At 33.1% G+C, this 11,543-nt stretch overlaps 1 protein-coding gene and 1 long non-coding RNA gene across 2 annotated transcripts; one reads left to right on the forward strand and one right to left on the reverse strand.

Moving 5' to 3' along the window:
• Window positions 1-2,045: 2,045 nt before the first annotated feature.
• Window positions 2,046-4,869, forward strand: LOC150032962 (uncharacterized). The gene is made up of 2 exons (XR_016524762.1): window positions 2,046-2,556; window positions 3,522-4,869. It is a non-coding gene; the product is annotated as an uncharacterized LOC150032962 (long non-coding RNA).
• Window positions 4,870-10,687: 5,818 nt separating this feature from the next.
• Window positions 10,688-11,218, reverse strand: LOC120090871 (uncharacterized). Its single transcript, XM_039048571.1, has one exon. The coding sequence runs from the start codon at window positions 11,216-11,218 to the stop codon at window positions 10,688-10,690; it is 531 nt and encodes a 176-aa protein (XP_038904499.1).
• Between the last annotated feature and the right edge of the window lie 325 nt (window positions 11,219-11,543).

Raw genomic sequence — 11,543 nt, forward strand, 5'->3', positions numbered from 1 at the left:
AGCACAATTGCCGCATATTCTGCTTAACAACCTTTATAATTCTAAGTAAAAGGCCTAAGATGACATGCATTTCTGCATGTCATCATAGCTTAATAGATTCAAGTTGAGAATAAGTTTTTGGGTCAGTTTGAAGTATTCAAATTGAAAAGAGGGAGTTCGATTATATATGATATGATTGAACTGGTTAATTATATATGATATGATTAACTTTATGTATGAGATACATTAATTGGAGGAAAATGGATATAAATATGATTTATATCTAGTGGAGGAGGAAACACTATGGTTTATGTGTGATATTAAACTATAGGTTAATGAATATAATATAATTATATTTATTATATTTAATTGGAAAATTATGGGATATTTGGCCCGACATTTCCTCCGTAATCGTTTGTTAGTGGGAGGTTTAATTCAGTTTTTGTAACTGAAGAATAAAATGAAAATAGTTTTCGTTTTGCAAATATATCGTCATTCGCTTAAGAAAAGTGTATACTGCCTATCGCTTAGCTAATCGAGAGTCTATACGATAGCACAAAGTTGTTTCATGATCGTATACACGTGCGCCACTTTGATCGCCTAAGTTTTTCTAAACGATCGTCTAGCGCCTGAGCGATTTACTAAATGATCGTCTATACGATCGCTGCCTATTTCCTACACGATCATGCACTTCTTCTAAACGATCAAGCATTGTCTATACTTCTGCCTATGCCTATATGACTTGATTGCCTATATGATAAATTGTGAACCTATTATGAAACCTAAGCATGATTTAAGACTTGATTGTACGCTTATGCCTATCTGAGACTATTAGTGACTGTTAGCACTTCAATCGGGCTATGCACATCGTATGTTATGAGCCATCAGGCCACCTTATACGTACGTATGGTGTTCCCTTAGGTTCATCAATTATGTTTATGATTGTGCCTTCCGGGGTCACTACTTATGAAAGCATGCCTTCGGGTTCGCCCCTTATACTTATGCCTATGCCTATACCTACGCCTATGCCTATGCCTATGCCTACGATGCTATTATGCACTCGAGTCCCGATGGGAAGGTTAATAGATCACTGAGTGGGCCCAGTAGTGGGTTACTTACTGAGTATACTTATATACTCATCCTTTTCCTTTCATGATTTTTAGGTAAAGGTAGAGATAGATCGATGAATGACAATAGCGATCCGTGACCTTGGCCATTTGGATACGTTGTCACTTCCGCACTTAGGTTTCATCTGATAGGGTTTGACTTAGGAGTTTAGCGTTTTTTCTCTAAAAAGAAAATTATGGATATTCCTTTATTTCATTTGTTAATTTGTTTAATTGATATTTATTTTAAATTTTTTGGTCAGGGGTACTCGAACGGTGTTTTCAAGATTTATTCTCCCTTTTCTAATCATCTCTTCCTTATTCTTTTAGGATTCTTCATCAGGTCAAGTCTACGTGGCTCTTTCTTGCGGTTTTGGCCTTTTGGGTTTTCGACCAATGGACCTGCCTTAGTGGCTCTGCCTTAGCCTCGACTTAAATGAGGCCGACCAAGCCCATTTGATTCTCAGTCTATTTTTAATCTTCCTTTCTTCCTTAATTGGCGCTATTACCCTTAGCTTTAGGATCCACTCGTTTCGGTAAACAATAAACAATTACTAGTAACGAGTCATCTACTATTTCTTTTCTTAATCTGATTAATCCAAATATTTAGGGGGTTATTTTGAAAATTTTTAATTGAATTATTGTTCAAGGATAATTCAATTTTAAAATTTTTTTTCAATGTAAGATTTGGAATTTAAATTTGATTTAAGGAGAGTTTGAATTTAATTCACTTTTTTTTTTTTAATTTTGATTTGGAATTTTGGAGAACTTATTTCTTAGTTTGGAGTTAATTGCAAGAATTGATTTATTTTAAAGAATATTGGATTTAATGGATTTGGAGATTTGGGATTTTGGAGGGAATTAATTTTGTTTTGGGTGGGAAGATGGTTTTTTTAAAAAGAAAAGGAAAAATACGTGTGTATATTATATATATTAGGGCTTTAGGTTAAAAGTTAAAAGAAAGAAAAAAAAATAAAAAAGATCTCTCTCCCCTTCTCTCGCATGCGCAACCGCCAGGACCCCCTCGTGCGTTTTCTTTCTCAGCTAAAGGAAAGTCTCCCCCGTCACGGTCTTCAACCAGCCTTAGGTCGCGAGCACTAAACTCTTCTTCTTCATTCCGACGAGCCGAGTCACGCCGCCACTGGAGCTCAAAGCCACGCGCCGCCTCTTACTTTCATCCAGCCACTATCTGCCTTCCAGGTGCCATTCCCATGTCACTCTCACCGTCAGTCACGTCCTTGTAGTCGCAGATTTTAGTTTGTCCTTCATCAGTAGCCACTGCAAGCCCCGATACCAAAAATATGGGCTTTACAGCTTGCCGCATGCAGTCTTCAACTCCAGTGTTGTCCTCCGACGCCAAGCTCGTGCCGCCGGTCTCCGCCAGAAGAGATCTTCGTCGAATCTGTTCGAACAACCACAATTTTCGTCGGTCTTGCCTTTGTTTTGGCTGCCAAATTTCACTAGGTGTTAGGTAAGTTCTTGAATCTTAAATCGTGAATATGGGTGGTTTTTGTACGTTTTTTTTGAATGCCACTTAGTTTTGGGATTAATTTGATATAAACCCATCATGTTTGGATTTATAGATCCAAGATTTGGATGATTTTGAGGCGTTGCCCATGAAGTTTGAAACCAATTTCCGTGAAAATTGTAAAGTTTGGTGAGTTAGTTTGAGATATTGTTACTTTGTGAATACCCATTTGGTTGACATAGGTTTAATTAGTGATTAGAGTTTTTATTTGTTTTTAAACCCTTTAATTTGGTTTATGCCTAGGTTAGATTTTGGATTCGAAGCTCAAGAGAACTTTTAGATTAAGTGGACACTTAGGGTAAGTGTTTTAAGTGCGTTGGAGGTGAATTCATGATTTGGGTTATACACTTGATTGGAATTGAATTTTGTTTTTTTACTTTAGGGCTCAATTCAAGATTTGTTTTAGGTAAAGAAGAATAAATTTGTTTGATTGAGCTTAAACTATGAGGTAAATAATCTTACTCCTGGAATCGTCTTTGTGTCCGGCGATAGGATTTAAAGATAATTTTGATGCATTAAGACTGTATCAATCAAGATTCCTGATTAGAAAGGATATGTGAGCTCATTTTAGATATATATGATATATGTTATTTATATAAGTATGATCTTGTTTTACAAGATATTTTATTAGAATGTATGAGTATGATCTTGATCTTGTATGACATGTATGAGGATATATGAACTTTATTTTATATTCTTATGTGTGGGACTCTGATTAATGATGCATGATATTTAAGTTACTGACAGTTGCCTCTAACCATAGTCATGTACCCACCAGAGGTTTGTATTTCCTTTGGAATTCACCTTTGTGTTTTCTTTGGGATTCACTAGAGGTTCGTGTTTCCTTCTGGATTCACTAAGGTTTGTATTTCCTTCCGTTATTCACCAGAGGTTTGTGTCTCATTCAGGATTGACCAGAAGTTTGTGACTCCTTCGAGATTTACTAGAGGTTGTGATTTTCTTCGAGACTTCACCAGAGGTTAATGATCTCCTTCGAGACTTCATCAGAGGTTAGTGATCTTTTTCGAGATTTCACCAGAGGTTTATGGATACGTCTCATCTACAGTAGGCCAGGTTAAACTAATCATTAGAGAATGTTGCATTTATTGGATATAAATGCTTAGCCTGACCCTAGTAGTGGAGTTACTTATTGAGTATTTTATACTAATTCTTTGACAGGCAGAATCCATGATCGTGCTATTAGGACCAATCAAATGCTTCTGCTAATGTTTTTTTTTCTATGTTTTCATGATTTTAAACTTAGTCAGTTGTTGAATTTAGAAAATTTTCATTTTTTTGCACTTTTGATGTTTGGATGACATTTTTTAGTAACATTTTAATTTTCTTCTATTTTTTCAAGGGTACCCTGTTAAATGAATTTTAGTTATTTACTTTTAATAAAGTTATTCATTTTATAGTATTTATTTGGTTTTTACCAAATTATGAAAAAGTGTCGATTTGTAATGTACATATGCATATAGTAACGACCTAGTATAAATTTTAGGGAGTCAAATCGTTACAAAATGTAAGTATGAATCCAATTATAATTCGATCCTTAGATTTGATGGAACCCATATCATAGTTTTCTAAATTTAGTTTATACAAAACTTGCTCATTTTCCCTCTAGTCTCCTTCAAGCTATTTTGAAAATTTTCTTCGATATAAGGTTTGCATGTAGGTTGTATTTATATCATTGAGTTCTCAAATTCAACATTTTTACCTTCAAAGTTTGTATTTAATAGCATTCTTGATCCATCCATTAGTTTTTTCCTTAATTACTAAGTGAAAATTACCTATCATCTATTTTTAAAATTTGTTTTTAATTTTTAAACTATTAATCTTTTAAAATATATATTTTTATATTTTTTATTTTCCTTCATATCGACCATCCACCTCCAGGTCGTCTCCAACATTGTAAGGACTCATTTGTCCTGTTCATTTGTTATTTAAAAATAGTAATAGATATTATAGAAAATAGATGCCCATTAGATGCTCATGCTTAGTGTCTATTGAGCATGTATCATACCCCCATTTTCCAAACTGTTGTCCATGTGTTTTGTAAATATTCATTTTTAATGTTCATGTAATCCGTTTTTAACTTGCCAAATTACCTATAAATAATGACATTTGGTTGATTTTGTAAGATACATATTGGGTAAATTCCAAAAAGTTTAGAGATAGTGGAGAGATTCATAATTTGTTATTTTATTTTATATATTATAGATATTATGTTTAATTTATTTTAATATTTATTTATTTTAATATTATATTTTATTGGCATCCATGTTCCCGTTTTGCTCCTCAAATTCACAACATGTTATCAGCACGAGCTTCTGTTGTTTTCTTTGCTAAAGATAGGTCTTAAAAGTATGTTGGGTTTTCCATCTTCGTTTTAATTAATAAATTCAATGTTATTTTGCATATTTAATATCTATTAAATTTCTAATATAATACAATATTTTATGATAGTATTGCCATGAAAAATTTCACAAAATTAGAATTTGTCGTCCATGATATTAACGATAATAATTATTTGTCATGGGTGTTTAATGTCGAAATCCACTTGGATGCTATGAATCGTGGAGAGATTATTAAAGAAGTAAATACAATATCCAATCAGGACAAAGCAAAAATTATGATTTCCCTTCGTCATCATCTCCACGAGGGATTGAAAATGGAGTATCTTACGATATCCCTGTATCTTGTTTAAAAATTTGAAAGAGAGGTATGATCATAAAAAAACAGTTTCTAAAGTTTGTTAGGAGTAGATGCACTTGAGGCAAGTGATTATAACTCCGTATTATTTAAAATTAACTTGAAACTATTGTTATGAGGAGAGGAAATTACTAATGTTGATATGTTAGGGAAAATATTTTCTACCTTTTATGTCTCGAATAGGCTCCTGCATAAAAAATATTGAGAGAAAGGTTTTAAACAATATTTTAATCTATTTTTATGTCTTCTGTGACCATACAAAATAACGAGTTACTGATGAAAAATCATGAATTTCGACCAAACGGAACGACACAATTCTCTGAAGTGAATGCTGTGAATTTTAATAATAATCGTGGTTGAGGTCGTGGTCGTGACCGTGACAGAGGAAGAAACAACTATTATTTTCGTGGGGTCATTCTAATCATTCAAAATTAAAAAAAAAAAAAAAACTACACAAAATGATGATCATAAAGGAAAATCTCCACAAGATAAGAGTTCAAAAAATGTTTGAAATAAATGCTTTTGATGTAGAATGATTGGGCATTGGTCACATACCTATCGTAAGTCAAAACACTTGCTTGATTTCTATCAAGCATCCTTGAAGGAAAAAGATAAAATGTGGAAGCAAATCTTGCATATCAGGATAATGATATATTTGACCAATCTCATATGAAAAATTTGGATGTGGCGGACTTCTTTAAATCTCTTGAAGAGAAAATTGGTGGAATTGATGGAATATTATGTGTTTCATTTAACTTTGAAAATATCTAGATTTAATGTTTTTTATTTCATCTCCATGTTTTTTCCCTCTTAGTAGATGTTAACATTTGTATATTCCAAATGTTGTTTTTTTTATTGTAATTATTTTTTTTAATGAAGAAACTGGGATCATTTTCATGTGTTAGATAACTAAAAAATGAGTAAATAAGATCTATGTCTGGCAGACAATGTAATTACACATACAATACTTACAACTAGAGAATATTTTTCTAAACTTGTAATGCTGGAAGTAAAAGTCAATACGATATCATGTTCTGCAAACCTTGTTGAAGACGTTGGAAAAACAAATATTAATTTTGCCTAGATGAACAAAATTTAAAATTGATAATGCATTGTTCTCTAGTTAATCAAAGGGAAATCTACTTAGTTTTAAAGATATACGTTGCAATGGTTATCATATTTAGACTGATAGTAAGAATAATATGGAATATGTATATATGTATCTATTGTCTCAAATTAAAAATGTGTATGGGAAGAATTGTCTGCTTTATCTTCTGGATTATATTATACTTATATACGAGTAATTGAAACATATGCAATAATAAACTTGAAGTTCATGAATCCAGACATATTTACAATTTGGCATGAGTGATTGGGTCATCCAGGGTCTATAATGATGAGAAGAATTATTGAAAATTCAAATGGATACCCATTAAAGAGCCAGAAGATTATCAGTCTAATGAACTATCATGTGATGCTTGTTGAGATTGATGCCCTAAATTTCGTAGGGTTTTATAGTTTCTAAACCTTGTATGAACAAACTTTTATGTGATTAATAATATTTGATATTTTATTCACTTTGTCTGTGAAATATGTGATATTTTAGTTGCATTAACCACAAACCAATAAACTAAAGGTTATCGTTGTAACATTATGTGGAGACATATATGTGGATCATGTTTAAGTGATAACCTAAATGGTCTGTAGTATATGAATAAGGCTGAGTACATTATCTTGGTGATACTACGAGTATGGCCCGCTTTGTAGATGTTACAAACGTTGTAAAGGAGTTTGTATAAGACCGGACCACGAAATGCTTAGTCTCATTATATAACACCATTCATAATAGAGACTTTCATTTTCCCAGGATGGCCATAGGTAACATGACCTTAATCCTGAGTGAGTTGTGAACTTCTTCCTATGACGGCGGTCCTTTGATTTGTATGGGTGAGAGTGGCCAGATCGTCAACTCAACAAGCCTACCATTTTAGGGATTCATCTTATTGGAGAGCTGGGAACTCAACTACACAAGATGGAATCCACTCCTTCCTCGATGCAGGGGCAAGTATATGAATTTCTCCCTTAAGGGTTGATTCCGGGTCTTAAACAATGTGGCGCTACACCCTCTCCTAGCTTGAGAGGGGTTTAGTCATAGTAGAACCATGATCTATTGTTCATCAGAGGGATCAGTGGTACTTAAGGAGTTAGATGTAACTACAGGGGAAAAATGGTAATTTGACTCAGCTGTACTTACGAGCAATTTGTGAAAGGTCATCGTACTATTGATTGGTTATATCCAATGGACACAGAAATATATCTCTAGTGCGAAGAGTGTAATATTTGATCTTTAATGGAGTACCCAACAGTTAACGGATGGTGGATAATATAATCAAAAAATTTAATTCATTATTCACGTATCGTTGGAGCTTCAAGCTATAGGTCCATAAGGTTCCCTTGGTAACTCAAAAGAATTTAGTTGAGAATCAGTTTCTGGTTTAATTTGAATTGTTCAAATCAATAAGAGGGAATTTAATTATATTTCAATTATATATGATATAATTGATATAATATATTTGATACATTATAGTTTAATTGGAGGAATAAATATTTGAATGTGATTCAAATATATTTTTGTATGAATGAGATTCATAGTTGTTAAATTTAATATAAATATGATTTATATTAAATGTCATAAAATAAAGAAAAAGAACTATAGTTTATATTGTATATGATGTAATATTAAAACTATAGGTTATAAATATAATATGATAAGTTGGTAATCATATTTATTTATATTATTTATTATTTTCAATAATACTTCTATTTTCTCTCCAACCACTTTAGTGGGTAGTTATGAAGTTTTTATGGCAATTGGAATAAAATGAAAAATAGTTTTTCTTTTCTTCAATACGATAAAATAAGACTACACAAAATTGCAGAGTCTATACGATAGGCATTAACACTACACGATTGAGAAGATTTTGCTATGCAATGGAGTTCTTCAATCTTCTTCCTCCTCCAAATCACAAACTTCCTCCTAACTAAAATAGTCAGAGCCCACAACTTCTGGGTTCTCACCCCGGGTATACTGAAGGTTCCAAGTGGTGGTGTCTTTCTTTTGGTTTGTGAGATTCTCGAAGAAAGTCTTCAAGGTTGCCGTGTTCAAGTTATGTGTGAGTTCCAGGGTTTTACGAGAAGAAGTGTTCTTCAAAGGTATAATCTCTTGAACTCTATTTCTTGTTTAAAAAGCATGCAGTAATTTTACTTAGAATGATAATCTGTATGTTTACTATAAGTTCGTGTTTTCAATCTAAATGGAATTTGGACGATCCGCTTCTGCTCATGGATCTCCTTAAAATGAGTTCCTTCAATGCTTGCTTTCAAGAAAAATTGATAATTAGACCATCACTAGTTAAAACGTGGATTGAATCACTTGCATTTTTAGAACGAATTCATGGTGATATATATGGACCTATTAACCCACAAGTGGACCATTCAAATATCTAATGGTATTAATAGATGCTCTAGTGGATGGTCACATGTGTGCTTATTATCAAGTCAAAATCTTGCATTTGCAAGATTACTTACCCAAATAATTAAGTTAAGAGCACAATTTTCTGATTATAAAATTAAGACCATTCGACTTGATAATATTGGTGAATTTACATCCCAAGCTTTTGATAATTATTATATGTCAATTGGGATAACTGTTGAACATCCTGTAGCTCAATTTCATTAACAAAATGGTTTAGCAGAATCATTCATAAAACGTTTGTAGTTAATTTCTAGACCATTGTTAATGAGAGCTAAGCTTCCTACATCTGTATAGGGACATGCTATTTTGCATGCAATGTCACTTGTACGAATTAGATAGTATCATATCATAAGTACTTGCCATTACAATTAACTTATGACCATGAGCCAGATATTTCCCATTTGAATTTTTTTTTTATGTGCAGTATATGTTCCAATTACTCCACCACAATACTAAGATGAGTTGTCAAAGAAGGTTAGAAATATATATTGAATATGATTCCCCATCAATGATTAAATATCTTGAACTCTTGACGGGTAATATATTTACTACACGATTTTCTAATTGTCATTTTTATGAGACAAATTTTCGAACATTAGGTGGAGGAATTAAGAAGTTGCAAAAATAAATTACACGGAATACATTGTTATTGTCTCATTTATATCCTCGTACAGATCAATATAAACTTGAAATTTAGAAGATAATTAATTTTCAAAATATAGCAAATTAGTTACCAGATGCATTTATAGATGCAAAGAAAGTAAATAAATCACATATACCAACAACAAATGTTCCAATGCTTTTCATACATTTTTTCATATTCTTTTCAATCATGCCTAGAAACCAAGTAAAATGTTAAACACTCTTGAATTTAAATGTTTTGGGTATTAAAGTCAAAGATATACAATTGAAAATTAACAACATTATTCTGATTCAACTATACAAAACATCATATAAAAATTAAATAATTCAACCATAAACTTGAAGAAGAACGGTATGAGGTAACAAGACTTGGATGATGTGTTATGCATTGCACATGCAAGTTTTCCTAATAAGACTAAGTGTAAGCCTCACTAGGTTTCTTGGTAATTCCAAGGTCGAATACAGGGACTACTGAGTAAATATGTGACAACTATTTTGATTCTCTTGCGGTGGTAAAAACAAATAAGTTGGATGGTGTTTTGAAAAAGAATATTTCCTATGCGACAGAGTTCGAACGAAGAGTTGATGAAATCGAGAGTTACAATGAGTATGCGGTGAATGGGTTGAGAAGGGGTTTAGCTAACACTTCTTAAGATTACATACAAGTTATGCGATCATGCTACCCACAAACAACAACATGTCATCTCTCAATGAAAATTCCATAATTCCTATTTCTAGGACATATGCGATGTATACGAAAAATTCGATAGGACTTATGTCTAAGCCTCTATTCTTGTCTATGCGATGATGCATGATGCACAAAAAAACAAGGTGGCCGCATACTATCATATCCTATTTCTAGGGTGCATGGGATGTGTAAATAGCGATAGAACTTATGTCTAAGTTTCTATTTCTTGCTTATGGTTCTATTTCTTTAGAACACTGAGCAACACAATTTTTTTTTCTTCAAGTAATGCAGAGGATATGATAATGACTGGTAAGGTTTCATTTTGATCGAGAAATACATACTTCAAGTGGGTTTGTAGAGTTTTTAGTTCTAGTGTAAGTGAATGCTCTAAAGAGGGCTTCTGTGCTTTTCTTTCTTCATCCAAATCAGCATTTCCTCATTCTTCAATATCTCTATTATTGCATGGCAAGTCTCTATGGATTCTGTCGCATCCTCTATTTCTTCATTCTCTTCCCCGGACTCCCAATTTTTAGCGCAAGTGTGTTCATCATCGGAATCTGATAAGCCTTCCTCATCTGGGAACTTACCTTGATAATATTGAACTTGAGCTTTTTATCGTTGATGCTCATTGTGATTTCTCCCTTGTGCACATCTATTTGAGCATGGCCAGTAGACAAGAATGGTTGTCCCAATATGATTGGAACATCTTTATCTGCCTCATAATCTAAGATAATGAAGTCTGTAGGTAGAATGAATTGGTCTATTGTTACCAAGACATCCTTTAATTTCCCTTGAGGGTGCACCAAGGATCTATCGGTGAGTTGAAGAGTCACTATTGTGGGTGTTAGCTGTCCTACATTCAATCTTTTGAAGATTGAAAGGGGCATTAAGTTTATGCTTGCCCTAAGATCGCATAATGCTTGACCAATATAGATTCCTCCTATTGAGCAGGGTATTGTGAAACTACCTAGGTCGCGCATCTTTGGTGGGATTATAGTATTGGATCCTTGTGTCAATGCCACCATGGCAAATCTTCACGTGCTCCTCTTCTTCGAGACAATGTCTTTAAAAAATTTCGCATACACTAGCATCTGCTTTACAACTTCTATGAATGGAACATTGATGTGCAATCGTTTCAATATTTCCAAGAAGTGCTGATACTGGCTTTCATCGTTATGTTTCTTTTTCAGTCTTTGAGGAAATGAAGGTAGCTGTACTTTGAATGTTTCATGGTCTGGAGGCTTAGTGGTGATTGCATCTTCTGGTTCCCTAGTTTCGGACTCCTTTGATTCAGTCTGCGATACAGGTTTCTTTGATTCAATCATAGGTTGCTCCTTTGACTCGGTCTTG

The sequence above is a fragment of the Benincasa hispida genome, chromosome 11 (genome assembly GCF_027475165.1).
Source record: "Benincasa hispida cultivar pf3 chromosome 11, pf3_genome.v1.1, whole genome shotgun sequence".
Lineage (NCBI taxonomy): Eukaryota > Viridiplantae > Streptophyta > Magnoliopsida > Cucurbitales > Cucurbitaceae > Benincasa > Benincasa hispida.